Below are 20,451 nucleotides of genomic sequence, written 5' to 3'. Positions count from 1 at the left end.
CTCGACAAACTGGTTCAGCACTTTCTGCAGTTGTCTTCATCAGTGCTGCTAATAAGGATTAGCCTTTTATGATGTCTACTCAAGGCAAAGATTAACCAGATGTCTAGATGTCAGTGTGGAGTTTTTATTTACTTTAAAAAGTGCAAATGAGTGAACGTTTGAATAATTAATGTCGTCTTGATGTCTCTTTTTATTCATATTTTACCACACACTGAGGCAAACGCTGATACCTGTAGATATCCTAGAATGAAGAATTAAATGTCTAACTTGGGTTCATATTTAGTATTGTAATAACGAATCACATTAAAGCGGTGGTTCTCCAATCTGTTGCCCCACTACCCCCCAACACACACACACACAAACATCAACACATGCACAGCTATTGCGTCAAAACCCCTGAATTCCTGAAACTAAATCTGGAGACTAATATTCTCACAGAAGAATAAATAGTATAGTGGTAAACGTCCCTACAGCAGTGGTTCCCAACCTTTTTTTGGTGACCTTGGTGGCCCCATTTTGACATCACAAATTCCTGGTGACCCCAGAGACCTTTTTTTTTTTTCCAGTCATGTGATCATTATTTGAACTCGGTTCATATTCATGAAATTAAAAGAATGTGTTTTAATTAAAATTTTAACAAGAATAATAATAATTAGTTGAAAAAATATTTTTACAACACAGTTCCAGGCAACCTGACATGGGGTCACGACCCCAGCGTTGAAAAACACTGTCCTAAAGTGTCTCAGTCTGCTGGGCTGAGATCTTGGATTATCAATAGACTCAAAACACCCCAGAAGGATTCGGTTCTAAACCACTGAATATGACGATGAGCTGCAGCCTAACTTTTTTTTAATATAAAAAACACTTTTTTTTCCTCCAGAGGAGAAATGTGAAGTCTTTATGTGCACCCATCCCCCACATATCGTGCGTCATTCTACCCTCTGAAGGTCAAACACACAGATTAATCCTTCAAATGTTTGTTGAATTTACTGAGATAGTTTGACATCGAACTAAATATATATAGTTACCCTGAAAGAAGGGCTACTTTACCCGTTAGATTTTTTTTTTGTCACAGGACTGACACCTAGTGGTGGCTACAAGTGCCTCAAAGTGAAACAGTATCTGTGAGGTTTTAGTGTGTTGATGAAGAAGCGTGTCTCCTCTTGGCCACTGGCCCCCTCTGCCCTGCTCTGCTGTCGCCGGACGGGGCCGGTCCTCTGTCTGGGACTGTGGCGATTGGAGATTGGAGGCCGAGCCCCGGTGCCTCCCCCTCTCACACACTCTGAACGCAGCATGACTTTCAGTGCTCTCCAAGGGCGGGTGGTACACTTTCATGAAAAACAAACAAATATGGAGGCAGTAGGAGTGCGCGTTCACAGACCCTGTTCATTTGACTGTCTGTGAGTATGGCTGACAATAATGGCATAGCTTAAGGACTTCATTATTTACTGTTCGATAATGTGTGTCGCTTTTGTCCGTGTGTGGGACACGTTTGTGGATTTGGTGTGAGAGACAAATGACTAGTGTCAGCGGTGGTTGTTTATACAGTTTATACAGACAAAAAACAAAAGTTATTTTACGTTTCTTTTTAACTTTAAGGAGAGTTTTCACTGCACTGTGAAGAGATCATTAGGCACTGTGGAGTAACAGTAGTTCACCAGCAGGGGACACTACCAGAACCAATCATTGACTTTTTTTTTTTTGACATAACACCAGCAGTGATGGTCCTCCTTTTCCCCTCTTCTTCTGCTGTCTGGTCACTACAGACCAGTCAGTGTGGTCTGTATCAGAGACCGTGGAGGACTGTGATGGACTGAGGTCCTGATGCAGATTTGGAGGCGTCATGAGTCGGGTGGGTGGGACTGTTCTAAGACTGTACAGCCATTGTTCTGTCTTCTTTGGAGATACACGCACAAATATGAGAGGAGGTGTGTGCAAAAAAAAAAAAGTTAATAAGGACAAAGGACCTTTGTGTGTGTTCCTCTGGTTTGTTTAGCAACTAACCATAACAGATTACACTTTTTAGACAAAGTTAGCTCATAGGGCTGCACCATATTGGAACAAAATGACATTTCAATTTTTTTTAACCCATCGATATATATATTGCGATATGAAAAGAAAACAGAAATTGTCACCAAATGACCTGAATAGCACTTTGTTTTGCTGCACTGTCGCCATCTTGTGGTCAAATAAACCTGCGCTGATGGTTGAACTTTTTGAGCTCTCCATCTAATGCAGTGCTTTTCAATTATTTCACCCCACCAACCTTTTTTTGAATTGAAATACTATTGATAACATCATAACATATATATTTTTATCTGTGCAAACCACTGTATGAGTTGCTGCCACCTAGTGACTGGAGGCTTGCATTACAGCAGTGTTACACTTAGGTCCAGTGTGCCATATTCCATTGGAAGACACTCACGCCTTAAAACATCCCATCTTCTTTTTTGGTTCCTCATCCAACATTTCTTGCTTATATATATATATATATACACATATACATACATATATATATTTTTACATACATATATGTATGTATATGTCTTTTTATGTCTTTTAACTTTAAATCTTTCTTTTTAACTTTATGTGAAACACCCCAGTGTTGAACACATTTAGACGAGCCAGGATTCAAACCGGGAACCCTCAGATTACAAGCCTGATCCATTAACCACTTGTCACTCACCATTTTTTGTTGTTTTTTTGTTTTTTAATCATGCACAACAACCCCAACAAATTAACCTACCAAACCAAAAAAAGAAACGTTAAAAAAAAGAGGAACTGATTCTACCCTGATCCATCTGTGGTTTTGTTTCTGCTTCAGTTTTAAGGAAGGAAGTCCCTGCAGTTTCAAGTAGTATTTTGTGAGCTGATTTGTATCATGTTTTATGTTGTATGGTTGCTTAACCGGCTGCTGGGTTCATGGGGTGTACTATCAGACCATGAGATATATGCGGCACTGAGACTGGGATTATGGCATGTTGAAGGTTCAATACCTAGCGAGACGCTGCAGACCGACTGAAGCCGCGTTAGACTCAGCTGGCTAATTAGTGCGATTACTGCACAGCTGGATTGGCCAGACCTTTTTGCTGGGTTCTATCAAAAGGCTTAGTCACTGGTTGAAGTCTCCATCCCGACAACTTCTGCTTCAGCAGTCTCTCTATTTTAGGACCAGCGGACTGTGTCTGGGGAGAGACGCCATCTAAATTTAAGAGAGTGGGAAAACTGATGCAAGCGCTTTATTAAAAAATGTTCCTCTTTCTGTTGGTGTGTGTGAAGAGTGCGGCTGTATCTGCGGCTCTGTGTCCTGTCAAAAGGAATCAAATAAATCTCTGCTGTTTGACGTTTTAATAGAGGAGGTTTTTAATAGGTTGAGGTTTTGACGTTGTTTCCTTCTGATCAGACATCATCAGACAGCCGCTCCTTCCATCATACTCCACCTGCCTTGGCTCCATCCTTCTGAACTTTTACGTTACTCACCCTCTGCTCTGTCTTTCTTGACCTCTCCTTCCTCCTTTGACCCGTCTACACTCTCTACCTTTTATTGCTTTTCCTGTTTTTTTTTTACCTCCTCAGTCCTGCTGCATTTTCAACTTTCTCTCTCTTCTTTGACATCCACACCCTCTGTATCTCCGTGCACTCATCCCACTGTCTCTCTCTCTCTCTCCATCTATCTCCGTCTCTCTCTCATCTCGGCAGCAGCCCGTCGGACCAGCATGGCTCTTCCAAGCCCCCGCTGAGCTCCTCAGCCATGACATCACGCATCCTGCTGCGGCAGCAGCTGATGCGGGAGCAACTCCAGGAGCAGGAGCGGCGGGAGCAGCAGAGACAGCAGGCCACTCAGTACCCACAAACCCCAGTGACCCAGACCCCCGCCATCAACGTCAGCGTTCCTGTCAGTTTGCCGCCAGCTGCACAGGTGCCAATGGAAGTGCTGAAGGTAAGAAAGAGTCACCGTGGTCTGTGATGGAAATGATGAAAATATGGCATCAGGCGTGATTAGCACGGTTTCTTTTTTTTTTTCTTTTTTTCTTTTTTTTTTTACTTCATACATGAAGTTTCCACATCTAAAATTAGGAGTTGTGTCACAACAGCAGAAGTTGGAGTGCTGCAGGCGAGGACATTTTATTGACTCGCGTGTACGCACGGTCAGGCAATCGAGGTTTTCTGGGATCGTTTGTTAAAAAAAAAAAAAAAAAAAAACAGGAGTGAGTGGAGTGTGTCAAAATGCGTATACGGGGATTATCTTTCCTGAGAGAATTCCTCTTTAATGCACGCTGTGCTTCCAGCCATTTGGTTTTAGCCATCTTTAATCCTATTTTCTCAGCCACATCTCACACAGCCACATCTCGTAGCTCTCAGTCCCTGGCTGTTTGAGGGACAGGAGGCTGTTAGGAATTTTCTGAGGCAGTAGAGACAGTGGTGCAAGAAGGTGCTGTGGTAACTGTGCTCTTCTGGTAAGTTGTTGTTTTTTGTTGTTTTTTTTAATTGCACTTTACAGTAACATTAAGTTTGTTTGAAACAGAAAATGTGTCGTTCACATTTCACTGTGAGTTTCTGCAGTTTAATCTGTTTTTTTTATTTCGACATTTTATACCAATTCTTTGGTACGAAGGTTTTTTTTTAACTTTTCTGAGGTGTCGAGGTGTTTTTACACACTTCAAAAAAAATTGGGGTATTGACATGATTTTGAAGCAGCTTGAAGAGTCTCATGGTGAAATCTTTTGGAATTTTAACTAGTTTAATTATTCAATTTGTGCTTAAGTGACACAAATAAAATACTTTTTTCATTTATGGCCTCAGAGCAGACTTTAATATTTTGTGTGACGATTTTAAAATGTTCAACAATTTTTATTTTATTTTTTGTGAATTTTAGTGTGTCTGGAAAAGATAATAATAATAATAATAAAAATTATTATTATTATTATTATTATTCAGTGACTACTGACTATATTAAGCGTATTTCAACTCCATGGCTGCACAACATTGATAATTGACTTATTTTTCGTAAAATAAACTCTTGAAGAATTTTTACTCCAGGAATTTCTTATGTAATGAACAATAATAAATCCTACTCCAAAGCCTACAACCATGTACATGATGGTATCACATAGGAGGAAGTATCTTGATCTGCTTAATTTTTTCCCACCTCTACTTCATATTTAGAGCAAATTGACAACAACAATAGTCGACCTGTGACTTTAACTCCTCAGATTATTACAGACCTTAAGTTTAACACCTCATAAGGTTTAGGTGCTGAGTTCATTGACTATCTCTGCAGAAGTTGGCTTCATTTTGGTAGTGGCATCCTGGTTCAGATAGTGTGGTGTGACTCTACTGACCTCAGGGCTTTTAAAATAACTTTTTTGTTTTTTATCTTTGGATTATTTTTGTTGTTGTTGCTGAACAAAATCCACATGCAGATTTAATTTAATGGCCGTCGCTCCGTTAACACTTTCACTACTCGGGATGAGTGGTGCACGGCTCAGTGGTAAAGAACACATACAGTATGTCCATTGAAAACTCATGCTGCATAAACATTACTCTCTATAATCGGCTACTCTTTGAGAGGTTTAAAATGCCCCCACCCTGAACCCTGTGTCGCTCTGTGTACAATACATCAGGTTAGCGTAGTTTCTCCGTGCTCTTGGTCAGAGCTTACCGACATTCTTCATTGACTGAGGGCGACCAATGAGAAGGCCGTTCCAGCTTGGCGCTGTTGAGCTGGGTTAACCTGCTCCCTCTGTCTGTGGCTAGATTAGAAAAGTCCACACAAAGCTCAGGGGGTACCAGGCGGAGCTGCTGGACCTCAAAAAGTGCAAACATTAAGCTCAGATGAGTTTATCTAAAGGCTGATTGGGCCCTTAATTAACCAAGTGACCTCTGACCTTCTGGGAAATAAGTAAAGGATCAGTTTAGGGATAAAGACAGAGGCGAGCACAGCTTTACCACACACCGAAGGCTAATTCAGTGAAGAATGCCTGTAATTAGCCCCCAGTGCTTTCATTCCATGGCATATTTAGGAGGAAAAAAAAAAACACGGCTTTGAAATCAATGTTGGAGAACTTCTTAAAATGGTTAAAAAAAAAATTCTCATGGATTTACAGTGCCAAGAACAAAGTAGTGTAGCTTGTGACCGCCATACAAGGACTGTAAACGGAAGAAAATTTCAAATCAAAATTTTATTTTTTTTATTTCAAATCAAAATTTTTTTTTTTTTTATAAAAACCTTTTTGCAACATTTATTACACATCACACCAGGCCGGTTAGTTAACGTCACGACGAGTCATTGGTGGTTTGTTTAGGACAAACCACACGTTGCTCTGATGTAGCTGCTCATGTTAGCATCACAGTCGTTGCGTCCAAGTTCCTCACACAGCTTAACTGTGAGACAAAGTGGACCATTCTTCTGCGCCACGTACCTAATGGGGGCATTCTTCTAAATGTGTCCTGCTAGATACATCATGAAGTGCCCTGAGCAAACAATTCAAACAAAAACAAAACAGTGTTTTGTCATTTTGCTCCCTCCCTGAATTCTTCCCCGGTGTTCCTGACTGGTCGGAGAGTTATGAGGCTCAGGTCCCGGGGCTGTTGACGGCTAACGACAAACAACAGGGCGTCTTGTTTGCCGCTGCTGCAAATGCTTCGTATCGGAGCCAGTGCTTAATGTCAAATTTATAAACGGCGTATTTAGGCAAGGACAACATTCAGTGGGGGGAACTCGTGCCCCGGTGACGTGGTGGTTTTATTGTCCACGTTATATGAAGGTTGTGTGTTCCTCCGTCATTGAATCAAAGCATAAAAAAGCAGCTTTTTTTTTTTTTTTTTTACTGAAAATGTGATACGTTTCATCTCAGGAACAGTTCACCATAACCAGACGACGAGGATGTTCCGGCATTAAGGGAAGTTGTTCCCCTGAACTCAGAGCAGATCATCTGATTATGTGTGATAAATCAGAAAATTCCAGATAACAATGGTAATTAAAAAGTCAAAGAAGTTTCTAGCCGCAACTAATGCCATGTCTATATTTTCCAAATGGGAAAATAAACTGACCATTTCCAAACATCTGATGGTGGCTTTTAAAAGACTCATCCAAAGGTGTTCAGTGGTTAAAGTCGACAAACTGTTAAAATTCTGTTTCCAAATGAAGGACTTGGGAGAAAAAAAGAAATCCCTGATTTCTTATATACTTAATAACATCTATAGATTTATATTGTCTGATTTGAATAATAATAGCAATAAAACATCAGATAATATTGTCTTTTGACCTTTAACCTCACCACTGAGCAGGAATCACGAGATCTGTGGCGAGGGTTAAAAACCGGAGACCAACTGTTGCCTCTGTGTGAAGTGTCGTTTTCCAAAGTTTTATCTCCCAGTGATCCCACCTTTGACTTTTTCTTTTGCACATTGTGTCCTTGCTGACCTTGTGGTTTCTATTCCTAGTGCAGAGCTGAGACAGACACTTGTGTTGGCCTTCCACAGTTGTCCTTTGTGCTGGTCTTTTAATGCTTCCACGTCGCCGACGGTCGAGGCCCGGGGCGTTTTGTTTTTTCCGTGTTTTTGTCGCCTGTCCCTCTCCTGTGAACTTGTTGTTCCATTGATCCCTTAAAGAACTGCGAGGAACTTCCAACTGCACTGATGTTTGAAGTTGAACCTGCAGGTCTGCCGTGGGCGGGGCCATAGTATCCCTGTTAATGGCATGTCGCGCAAACATTTGGGCTTAGATATCGGAACAGACGGGCTAATGGTTTTTTTTTTGTTGTTGGATCTGGAAATTTTCAATAATATCGCATCAATATTGTTCCAGAGTATCTTGTTGTTGTTGGATCTGGAAATTTTGAATAATATCGCATCAATACCGTTCCAGAGTATCAGATCTAGCCGTCTCTAATTTGAACTAATATGTGATCTTTTTGCTTGGTTGGTCATAAATAAATTGAAACTCTCGGCCCTGACCTCATTCAAATGGGCTGAAGAAGACCATGAAGAAGACTCCGAACTAAATATGGATCCATAGACATGTCAGTGTGTGTGTATGAGCGTTGAAGTTTCTGACCAATGGTTGTAAATCATTCGATTGTTTTGCCATCAACCCCAGAGTCGTTTTATGCCCCTCGGCCGGGGCTGTTGCTGTTGCCACATCCGATCTCCGCCGGCGTGGAACGATGACGTTTGTCTCACTTTAATGATGCAAAGTTTCAGATGAACCATTTCTGAAAGTAACCTGGGTCGGATTTGAAAAAGTTCACTTCGCGTCGGTCAGACTGTCGTAAGATGTGGGTCCCAAGAAAGTCAGATTTGAGCCTCTTTAGCCTGCAGTATGAACGCAGCCTCAGAAAAAAAACTTTTTTTTTCGTACCCCAGGGCCGTCCTTTACTGGAAGACTGATTCTTAACATGGGGAGAAATGAACATTTTCCTGGAGCTAACGACAAACTCCACGCTGTTAACACACACTCATAGACGACATTATCAATGGAAGCATTTTACTGTGTTAATTGCAGTATCTTCTTCCACACACTAGGTGTTTGTCGACGTGTCATTGTTGTGCTTTGTCTCCATTCATTAGTTTCAGCTTTTAGCAGCCAGTAATGGCCCGCGGTGGTCTCGGTCATACCTGCAGGTGGTGCTGTATGTAAATGTTCATCACGTGATTATTCCCACAGACACAAAGGAGTCACTTTATTAGTTACACCTAAAGGGTTGAGTTCAGCCCTGGGTAAAGTTAACATATAACACATTGAATGTATCATGTGTTAAACCATTTTTTATTCAAATTGAAAAAAAGAAAAAATTGGTCCCTTCCGACAAATATAGTTGGTGACCCCTGTGATTGGGTGAGATGGAGGCAGATGATTCTCTGTAGGGAGCCCTGGAAAAAATGGAAGAAGAATTTTTTTCTTTTTTTTTTCTTTTGAGGATTGTCCTGTACTTAAACTGTGGTTTGATAAGATAAGGAAAAACAACATATAGCTGCAGCGTAGCTAATGTAAACTACGTATATATGTAAACAAAAAAACATTATCTGCAACACACTCCTTTCTATAAATACACCACCGACATGTGCTGCACATTGGTGCACAATGAGTGACACGTGTTTGATTTTTTTTTTTTTTTTTCAAATGTCAGAATTAAAATGGCAACATTAACAGTGTTGATTACACACACACACAAAAAAACATATTTACTTTGTCGGTTGAGTTGATAAAGCCACATTCCTTTCAGTCTTAACATCATTAATATAGTTACCCTGGATGTTAAATGGCCTTCAGACAGACGGAGCGTGTCTGTTGTCTTTGATTTTTTAAATGTCAACTGGAGACACAGAGCGTGAAGAGCTGCAGACGGACACGGATGAGACAGAACACATTCTGTGTGCTGCGTTTGGAGAAGAGCGAGAAGCCAAGCATCCTCGATGGACGGGCAGCAGTAACTGCCCCCCGGGGCGACTTTGAGTTGAAGAGGTGGCCCTTTTCAACACAAAGGGCCTTACTGTAAGCAGCACATCCTTACATCAAGTGATGCACCATAAAAGGACAAATTCTGATTTTACATGAAACAACACAAAATTTGAAAAGGCTCATTGTCCTCCGCTGAGCTCCCTTGACAAGCGTAACGGACGACTGTTCCTACCTTTAAGAGATCAGCTGAACGTGTCGGCGCTCATGCTCACACACTCGGTCGGTAGCTCCACTAGGAAGGAGGACTCGGGCTCCAGCACATGTTCAGTGAAACCAGTGAAACCCAGGCTGGAGTTTAGTTTTTTTTTTATATTGAAGAACTCAGCTGACGGAAAATGATGTTTGAAATGCTTCAAGGATATCACTGTTATGAGGTATGTTGAAGCGGTTTATATGTTTTAACAGAAAAAGTAAGGATTTTATTTAATAACTATAATATATATTTATTATTATTCTATCTTCAACTGTTTGTTTTTAATTTTTTTTTTTTTTTTTTTAGAAAACATTTATAGACGCTGTATGTAAAAAATTTTTTTTTTTTTTTTTAGAAAAAATGTATAGACGCTGTATGTAAAAAACATTTGTTGATTTATTTTGGATATTTATTTATTTTTGGAATCCATTTATGAGCCAGATTGGATGGTTTAGATGGCCCTGATTCAGCCCGTGGGCCACCAGTTGATTATCACTGATGTACAAGCATGTTTTTAGGCAGCGATCATCACATCACTTTATGAGGTTTTATTTGTTCATCACCAAATATCTTCATTACGATCATTTAAAACGTGCTGTGTCGAGGTTAATGCTGAAAATATTCCACTTTATCAAGGAAAGTACAGAGAAGTTGAACGTTGTTTCTGATTCGCTGGAATTTTATGGACTTTGAATCTAGAGCAGCAGAAATGAAGATGTGGAAAAAATCACAGAATTCTACAAAGAGATAATACTGTTTGCAGACGTGTTTAGACTCAAATTAATTATATAGAAATGGAAAATAAGAAAGACTGTCTAGAAATACATTTAAAATTTTGTGAATAATATTTATATTTTTTTAAAAAAGGTTGTCTAACTCTTGACTCCTCATATATTCAAACTAATATAGCTTTACTTTAGGTTAAAACTCACTTTTTTAAAGTGCTTTTGTAAAGGCATTATTTTTATTTTATATATGAAATTGTGTTAAATTTTTTTTTAAATTTTTTATCATTTATTTAATCTTCTTTTTCCCCTCTCTGCTCTGCCCTCCAGGTCCAGACCCACCTGGAGAACCCCACCAAGTATCACATACAGCGCTCGCAGCAGCAGCAGGTGAAGCAGTATCTGGGGAAGCTTGGCTCTCAGGCGTTGAGCTTGCCCTGCCCCAACCAGTCCTCAGAGCACGGGGGCATGCTGCCAGGGCCGGGCAACAGTGCCCCCAACAGCCCTATGGCCCTACTGACCCTGAACTCTAACTGCGAGAAAGAGGTGAGGGATTTAACCTGGACCAGTGAGGTTGATCATGTGTTGGTGTTTAAGGTGGACTCATCTGGTTTATATGTCTGTGTGTTTCAGATGGATGATGTCATTGATGACATTATTAGTCTGGAGTCTAGTTACAGCGACGACATGCTGGGTCTCATGGACCCCGGACTTCAGATCGCTAACACGGTAGGACAGACAACTAATCGGAGGTTTCTTTGTCACAGGGAAGATCATTTTAAAAGTAAAAATACTCAAAGATTTAGCTATTGACAGCTATTGATTTTATTTCATCATTTTTTTGACCCTATTGTTTCACAGGTACAGTAGACAATTTCTCTCCATAAAACATAGAAAATTGACAGCTATTGATTTTATTTCATCAATTTTTTTACGGTGACACTGTTGTTTCACAGGTACAGTAGATGTTTTCTCTCCATAAAACATAGAACTTAATTTCTTCTTATTAAAAAATCCTTATGCTATCCTAATGGCCATCAACTGGTGGCAGGCGGGCCACATACAGGCCGCCGCACCATCAAGTCCGGCCCGTGACTGGATTCCAAAATAAATATCAAATGATAATATTAGACAAAAAATTTGATTTTTTTTTTTAGTTCATTTTTATTGAGTATCCAGAATAACACAAATCCTGTTACAGTTACAGTTGTTGACACCTGGTTTATATCCTTAATCCTTTTATGAGGGTTTATCTCAGGTGGTCAAACTTCTCTTTAAAATACTACTCTGTAGGTAACTCTTACACACACGTACGTAAGTTGTCTTTATATTTGTTAAAGTTTAACGACAAACACATTTGCCCCGCTGTTGTGGTCACCACCCTTCCCATCATCCCTGTCCTGTGACGCTAATTAACATGTGCACAGCAGGAAACCAGTGAAGGTGTGATCCCTGGGTAATGTCTCTCCTTGCCCCCCCCCCTCAGATCCCAGTGCCTGCTAACCTCATGGACATGTATGCTAATCAGGGAATGACCCAGCAAGGTCTCCCCGTCAGCAACTCCTGCCCTGCCAACCTGCCAAACATCAAAAGGGAATACTCCGGTGAGTAAAAGATAAAACATCACGTGTTAATGATCGGTGTGACGTTGACCAATTTCTCCTCCTTCTTCTCATGGAATTCTGAATGGAATTAGTAATAATAATAATTTAAAAAAGAAACGACTCTCCAGGCCTTTGTGCAGTTCAAGTGTGACAGATGTAATTCTAGTGTAAAAAAAAAAAAAAACCCTCTCATATATCATCTTTAAAAGTGCAAAATAATCTATTTCATAGTTTCACAATCGCCGGCCGTCATGCATATGCTGGATAAGTCTGGATCCTGTGGCAAATATGACAACTATCAAAGGCCTGAAGGGTTTCCTGTGGGTACGTCTGGTTCATTTGCTTCAGAATAAAAAAAAACAAACATTCAAATCAGCTGCGGTGAAAAGTCTGCACTGGAAACGCTCTGCTTTCTGTCACTGCTTCATCAATGTGTGTTTTCCCAGAAGCTGAGGTAAGAGCGCTGGCCAAGGAGAGGCAGAAAAAAGACAACCACAATCTGAGTGAGTATTAGTTTCTGCACATTTTCACCAGTTTTTTTATCTGTCAGTGTCTTTTTTATTCTGTCCTGATGTGGAATTGATTTCCTTTGTTTCTGTTCGACAGTTGAGAGAAGAAGACGGTTCAACATCAACGATAGAATAAAGGAATTGGGGACTTTAATTCCAAAATCGAATGACCCGTAAGTTACTCACGTCAGTCATTGTAATTTCTAAATCATTTTCATCATTGCTTTGGAATCATTAGCAGGATTCATTCTCCCGAAGGCCCGGGAGAGAAACACTGTCAAGCCGTCTGAGCTGAAGTATATTTATATATGTTTGGTTAAGATCTCTCTGCAGTTACAGTTTATAGGAGGGAATATGGCAAACTTATTTTTCTTGTGAAAGAATGTATAACATAGCTGGGTAGAGCTAGAATAATACAGTACATCTTTTTATATATATATTTTTTAATATTAAAATAAAAAAATAATCAAATATTTTCTTCCTACTACTATTGTATTTTCCAGACTACTAGTCGCTCCGGAGTATAAGTCGCACCAGTCAAATGATGAAAAGAAATGCAACTTACAGGAGTCTCAGATACTAGTACACAAGCCTAGAGTGCCCCCTAGTGGCTGTCAGTGTGAAAATAACAAACGTGATATATATTGTAGTATAGAATAGAAAAAAAGTGCGACTTATAGTTCAGAAAATACACTGTAAGATATTTATTCCATTTTTATTTATATTTAAAAAACTGTCCAGTTTTTTATGTGTGATCTGCTTCATTGTTTCCTGCGGGGTCTTTGAAACCTTATTTGGTATCATATCATGTGAAAGCCCTCTGGTGTGATGATAAAGAATCCCTGTGTCACTGACACAGAGATAAACAAGAAGAAATTCATGTTTTATAGAAGTTTGTCTGAAAATCCAAATAATCCTATGTTGTTTTTGGTGGTGTTGATTTTCTTTTTTTTCAGGTATGCACAGGCAGGGGGCACTGGAAATAACCCACAGGGAGGAGATAAAGATGAAAAGTTAAATTGGATTTCATACGTTTTTCTTAGTCATTTTTTCATAGTCCTGTCCGTCAGTGGATGGTTTCAGACAAACGTTGCTCGTCCGGTCTTTGTTTCTGTAGCTTTAACTTAATAAAGATTCTCTGTTGCCCCCTATGGTCAAGTAAATGAAGGGAAGGTAAAAAAAAAGCTGCCACCAGCTACAATTAAAAATCGCAGTAAAGTTCATTTATTGTTTCCTCAGTGTCATCAGGGTCGTCCTTATGACTGTTTTCAACCTTGCTGACCTCATCCAATCTGCTCAATGCAGCAGTCAGCTGTGCAACTGATAATGAACACGGAAATTTGTGACTTAGTATCTCTCCACTAACAAGACAGTCCAGTACCATTTATTTGTATTCTACTTTTGGCCTTTATTTTTATAGAATAAAAAATAAGTTTTATATATACAGTATGTGCATATATAATGTACATTCATATAGCTATACATATGTGTATATTTATATATATATATATTTATATATACATAGACGTTTTTATATATGTTATAAAATATTACAGTTTAGTAAATGAAGTGGGAGATAATAAAATAACATGTGGGAGAAAATGGCTAAAAGTGTATTTTAAAGTAAAAAAAAATGCTTTGAAAAGTATTCGCAATTAGAGAATCCACACAAGGTATTTGACCCCTACAGAAAATGCAACATTAAATTCTCAGTAGAACAAAGTCGTAAAATATTTTTCAGTCCTTTGAACATAACAACAGCCAAGTTAAAGTGTCAGACACTGCCCCCTGGGAGACCAGAATCACGATGGCACCTGAAAGGGTTGTTAATATGGTTAAGGGAATGTCTGACAATAGAAATGTGTGATCCCAGAGGGGTGAGTGAAACGATGATCCCTGACTTCTCTGGTTTTTGTTTTTCAGGGACATGCGCTGGAATAAAGGCACCATCCTGAAGGCCTCGGTGGACTACATCAGGAAGCTGCAGCGGGAGCAGCAACGGGCAAAAGAGCTGGAGCACGCCAACCGACACCTGATGTTGAGGATACAGGTACACAGACCTTAGTGAAGTTTTACTCGTGAGGGTAACAGGCTGAAATGTATTATTTATGGTCATTCTTATTTGATAGTACACGACACTGTGTTTCCACTGTTAAATTCACAACTCTGTGTTGGTCAATTTGGATACATTTAACTGAAAGAGTGAACTCACTTCTCTGTTGAAAAATGTTTTGAGTTTTGAGAAATATGCAAAAAAATTAAAAATTATTTGTTTAAAAAATAAGATGTAGAGGCCGGACTGGTAGGACCTGGTCCCCCGGGTCAGGTTGGGCTGCATACTAATGCTAATTACTATGTGGTATTCTGGTCTGGTGATTCCAGATGAAGGGAAAAGTAGAAAGTGATTCTTCAGAGAGTCATTATTTCTTGGGAATTTCAAGCAGTCGCATCTTTTAATGTTTTAAATATTATGTTTGTAAACTCTATGGTATCAGACTCCTGGAAACTAAAGTAGAGAAGTGGCGCCGACCAAATTATACTTCGTATTTATCACTACGATCAGCTCAGCAGACGTTGATCGATAGATAAATCTGTTAGTGTGTTATGCAGTAACGACATTAGCGTAGCATGTCGCTAAATCATGACTTGATTGTTTACAGTCCAGTGAACCAACAAACAAACTCGTTGTCATGCTCATCTCAGGGGAAGCACCGAGAACCTTTGTGTACCAAAACGGGGGGATTTACCGACAATTCCGTTACCATGGTTACTCAGTATTTGTTTTTCCCAGCATGCTCTGACCTCTCACGTCTCTCCTGCAGGAGTTGGAGATGCAGGCCCGTGCTCATGGGCTGGCCATCTCGTCTTCCGCGCTCTGCTCCTCTGATCTGGGGCCCCGGTCCATCAAACAGGAGCCCACGCTGGACGACTGTCACCAAGACCTGTACTCCTACCACCTGCATCACCAACACCACCCAGACTGCACTCCGGAGCCGCCCGGCGCCTTGGAGCCAAACGAGGGCCACTCCAACTACCCAGAGAGCCACTACAGCAGCGCGCACAACAAAGCCGGCTCCAAACTCAACGACATCCTCATGGAGGACACTATATCACCGGTGAGGGGCGGGGATCCTCTGCTGTCGTCCGTCTCCCCAGACACGTCTAAGGGCAGCAGCCGTAAGAGCAGCGTAAGCATGGATGAAAATGAGCAGGGTTGTTAGCACCCCCTTGCTGACAGACAGCTCATCTGCACCTCCGACCCTCCTTCCTGCTGCACTCAGTCCCGTCAGCAGCTCAGTCACTCAGCTGCTGGAGAAAACGTCTTTTATTAGTGTCAACTCTTGGATGTGTTTTTAATTTTTTTATTTTTTTAATCCCCCGCCGAGTTTACATGACGTGAGTCTTCTCGTGGCTATTTTTTTTTTAATGAGATTTGTGCCATTTCATTTCCTCAATGTTGATTTAGAACGTTAATTTAAAAGAAAAAAAAAAGAAAAAGTCTTGCTTTAATCAATACTTGATGACAATGAAGTTTTTATATTTAAAATATATGCATTTATCTTTGGAAAGAGGAGAGTTGTGGGTAAATATCTCAGCTACCAATCACGCTCATGGACGTTTAGAAGTGGTGAGACGGACACTGCTTTTTAAATCACTGGATAGAAGAAAATACACTTATTTATTACTCTAGCGCTATACACTCCTAGTGTCTTAGATCGCACCTGAATGTGCCAATGCCTTATTAAGATGTTGTATTGCTATGCACGTTATGGACGTTAGCTGAGTCTCTGTCACTCTTCCAGTTGAAGTTTCTTTCTCGATAGATAGAAATGATTTGTCTTTTTTTTTGTCTTATTTATGTACTGCTGTAAAACTAAGGTCATCTCTCTGTACACATTCCCCCCAGTGAAAATATACAATTATATGAACAATCTAATCAACGACAAGGCTTTAAAAAGAGCAGCAGATTCTAAAGAAAAGCACAAACATGTGAATCACTCTTAAACCAAAAAAAAAAAAAAAAATCTCCATCCTGTAAATGTAAATAAACAACTGCCAATTTTAGACTTTTATACGACGTTCTAATGTCGAAATGATGCACAACTCTTCAGACGAAAGGATCGGGTTTCATCTTTTTCATACCCAGTGCTGATTGACCTTTAAGTCTGTGCACAGCAGAATCAACTCTGTCATTTCGACTGTCATCCAGTTAAATTTAGCACTTGGAAAGAGTCTATTTTGGTCCGTGTTACGTTGAGTAAAAGTACTCTTCTGGAATTGTTAAGCACCGTGACAGACAGACAGAGCTGCAGCCACAGTAGTCATGTTGAAACACAGAGCTGAGGTCTGATGGAATTACCTGACAGTAAACCATAGATAATATATTTTCCTCTAAACATTTTCATGTGTAGCAGTAAGTATATGGAGCTTTCGTCAGTGATTCTGCCCTCTGTCTGTATTTTCATGATTTGTTTCTCTATCTTAACGGACAGGAAGGCTTCTGGATGAAATATTTAGTGTAATATTTACCAGTGGATGGGTGAAGCAAGACATTTAGTGGGAGAATTAGCTCGTCGTGGTTTGGGCAACTTGAACATTATACACTATCTGTGTACATTATACACAGAAGCAGTGGGCTTTACTTTTTACTGCGTCCAAAGAGTGGTCCTGCCATGGCTAGGATTCAAACCGGCAATCCTCAGATTATAAGCCCAACCCATAACCACTAGGCCAAGGGTCTGTAACTGTCAACGTCAAAATATATATATATATTTTTTTCATTTTTATTGTTTTATAACCTCATAAAATTCACCAAGAACCAAAAAATAGTTTTATAAAAGTACAGATCTCCACTTGAGGAGGACAGTGACACTATGTTGTTTTGCTTTTAATTGACAGCCTTAAGTTCCACAGCATCAAACAGCAGAAAGCACCGCTGTCTACTGACAACCCCGGCTGATTGGCTGTACGAGCCCTGAATGTTTTTGGTTGGGGGGAAAAGAGCCACAGGTTCCAGACCCTTAATGCCTAAACTGGCATCAAAATATCAAAACATGTTTGTTTGGTTTTTTTTTTTTGTGCTCCTTAATTTTCACCTGTCAGCAGGCAGCCACTGCTTACTGTCCACAGCCAGTATACCACTTCAGTGGTTTGTCTGCAGTGATGACACCATAGCGCACTATGTGCTGTTATGAATGAGAAGTCCGGGTTCAAATCTGTGAACAATCACTAATTCGCACTATGTGCTGTTATGAATGAGAAGGTTCAAATCTGTGAACAATCACTAATCTAAAGTTAATATACAAACAGTAATGTTTTACCAGCGCACTTCACTCATCAGACAGTGCTTACTAAACAAAGGTTTATAGCACCCCCTACAGGGGAAGGCGGGAGGGAGCTACTTGCGCTCTGCAAAATACCAACATTTGGCAGTGTGCAATACAATCTAAAACATTACTATGATTTTATTTCTCAAAACAAAAATTCACTTTAGTGACAAAGTATCAGAAAGACACGACAAAGGTACAAGACAAAATCATGGCGTTTGCTCTCGCCATTTGTGAAACGGGCCTCACAATACTACCCTGGCACATACTCTTTGACAAACTACCTTCAAGGTCCTGACTGAGCCAGTGTGGAACTGCTTTTGTTATTTTTAACTCTGAGAAGTGAACAGTCATAAGTACATTCCCTGCCGCCAGAATCGACTGATACTAGAGCTACAACACTAACAAAGACAACAAAAGTACTCAAACCCAGTACAGTCTTAGGTCAAATCACAAATGAGAAACAATGAGAACAAAGTTTAGCCTCAGATTTCTCAACGCACCACAGCCCTGCCTAGGCAAGGATTCAAACCAGCAACCCTCGGATCCTTTAACAGCCAGGCCACGGCCTGTCTGTTTTGATTGGCACCTGCAGTTTATAGACGTGTGAAGGATTTCGGGGCGGGTGACTGATCAGTCTCTCTTGTACATTTGTCTATAATTAGACTAATTAGTAGAGCTGCTACTATATCTGCACACAGTGAATGGTCAACCTGTCAATTTCAATAAATGTTCAAGTATTTCCTATATATTTTACATGACTACATTTCATTATGTAACTCTTTTGTTATTGTCGGAGGTGGAGAATAAGGACACTGCTTTGGGATTTAGCGTGGTATTGTCAAAAACACTGGACTGACCTCGTTTTGTTTTTATTTTATTAGGCAAACATACATTTACTGTTGTATTTGGCTGTTTAAACTCACTGGATATTGTTATTGAGACTGTGGATTCTTCGTGGCCCTTGTGTATAATAAATATATAGACGGTCGTAGCATATTAGCAGCATTAGCATCGTTAGCCCACGTGAACGTGCCTGCTGCGATGTCACAGCACAGCCTCCATGTTGTTAAACTATGCAATTGTTGAAGCCGTGTCCGTAGAGCAGCAGCATGTCATGACAATGTGATCTCTTGAGAAAAAAGTGTAAAATTAAAGTGAATAGTTAATTTTTTTTATTGTGATTTAAGTGCCTTACAGTCATTTCTGTAACCCTAAATATGAAGATGTGATGCAATATTTGGTTTGAAGTAGTTCATTGTAGAACAGCCTATAGTTTCTTCAAAGAGCACAATGACCTCAGTGTTCAGCAGAAAACACAATTATAAGAGTTACATTACGAAATGGAATGGAATGGAATCCTAAAAATGGCCCTGAAAATCCTGACATTGATCATTTCATTATTTTTAAAAAATTGATTGCAGTTTTTTTTAACTTTTACAACTTTCCATGCCTTTATTCTAATGTTCTGTTGAGCTGATATGTATTAGAAAAAAAGTTAAATTTTGTTAAAAAAAAACAACAAAAAACCAAAACACATTGCTAAAGAGGGCCACACAGTAGCACAGTGGCTATTACTGTTGCCTTACTGCAATAAGTTCACCGGCTCAAGCCTTAGCCCTATAATCCTTTCTAATGTTAATGAAAATGTTAATAATTCATTTTTAAATCACTGTTTTATTGCCAGATTTCAAATGGTGCTACACACAGTTAAATACATGGAAAATGACTCACGGCATAAGCCCCACCTCTCTGCTCCAATGCTTCAATGACAAATGTAGCATCAAATGCTAAAAATGCTGTTCAGAAATATGTGATAAACATTATATTTTATTTGGATTTCATGTTAAATCCACTTTTTTAAATTAGCAAAACACTGTAGTTTAAACTTCAAATTAGTTTTCAAATAATTTGGACAAACGTTGTGTTATACTTTATATATTTTTATTTTTACCTATCAATGCTTTTTATTTATACGAGAAGACTTTGAACCTCCAGATGCTTTGATTGTACTTATGAAGAAATCTCCAAACCAACATTCTTTTTGTAATTTGTTTTTTTTTGCTAAATCTCACATTAGCAGCTCTTAGAAGCTATTGCCTGGCCACGTCATGTTCACATTGATTTTCTGTTGTTTAATTGCAGATTAATGTAATTTTCAACATCAACATGAACAGTTATTAAACTACATAAAGATGAACGGTAGTAACAATTAAAACTCTTCATACAATGGATAATGTCTTGGTTGGTTGAATTACAGATAATTCATGTAAAATCCTGGAATATGACTGAAGACCACATATTGGCACAACTCGCAAACCATAACTTTGACTGATATCCCACTGTTTAATACATTTCTTTTTGTCTTCCAATTAATTGCAAACCACAATAGAAGCTATATATTTTCACAGCTCAGTTAATTTCCTTCATCCCTGCTGTTTCTCTGCTGCTGATGGTGTTAATGATGATGCTTCTGCTACTGTTGTTGAGATGAATGTAACAAATATGTGTGTGCGATGCTTTCACATTAGTGGACGTCACATGGAACCGATGTTGTGAGAAATATTAAATGTTTCATTTGAAAAGTTTCCTTTCCCTGTGTTTGGTTCCTTTCTTCTTTGTTACTCCAC

General features: G+C 39.5%; 1 protein-coding gene across 20 annotated transcripts in view; it reads left to right on the top strand.

Moving 5' to 3' along the window:
- LOC103385328 (melanocyte inducing transcription factor) overlaps positions 1-20,409 on the top strand; it is a 26,742-nt gene extending 6,333 nt beyond the window's left edge. For 3 of the 20 annotated variants that reach the window (XM_017036161.2, XM_017036156.2, XM_025059227.1), the window contains exons 2-11: positions 3,703-3,940; positions 10,712-11,110; positions 11,868-11,985; positions 12,217-12,309; positions 12,432-12,488; positions 12,592-12,667; positions 13,451-13,507; positions 14,418-14,544; positions 15,317-17,702; positions 17,758-20,409. In XM_017036161.2, the coding sequence (XP_016891650.1) occupies positions 3,703-3,940; positions 10,712-11,110; positions 11,868-11,985; positions 12,217-12,309; positions 12,432-12,488; positions 12,592-12,667; positions 13,451-13,507; positions 14,418-14,544; positions 15,317-15,715 (1,564 nt within the window). In that variant the 3' untranslated portion in view covers positions 15,716-17,702; positions 17,758-20,409. Of the gene's footprint in view, positions 1-608; positions 1,401-3,699; positions 3,941-10,711; positions 11,111-11,867; positions 11,986-12,216; positions 12,310-12,431; positions 12,489-12,591; positions 12,668-13,450; positions 13,508-14,417; positions 14,545-15,316; positions 17,703-17,757 lie in introns of those variants that run through there. The other 17 variants (XM_017036160.2, XM_025059223.1, XM_025059220.1 and 14 more) reach the window with 16 other exon arrangements.
- The last annotated feature ends 42 nt before the right edge of the window (positions 20,410-20,451 follow it).

Source organism: Cynoglossus semilaevis, chromosome 10 (assembly GCF_000523025.1).
Source record: "Cynoglossus semilaevis isolate Cse_v1.0 chromosome 10, Cse_v1.0, whole genome shotgun sequence".
Classification (NCBI taxonomy): domain Eukaryota; kingdom Metazoa; phylum Chordata; class Actinopteri; order Pleuronectiformes; family Cynoglossidae; genus Cynoglossus; species Cynoglossus semilaevis.
The sequence above is the reverse complement of the archived record's forward strand: the minus strand, read 5'-3'. Positions and strand labels throughout refer to the sequence as shown.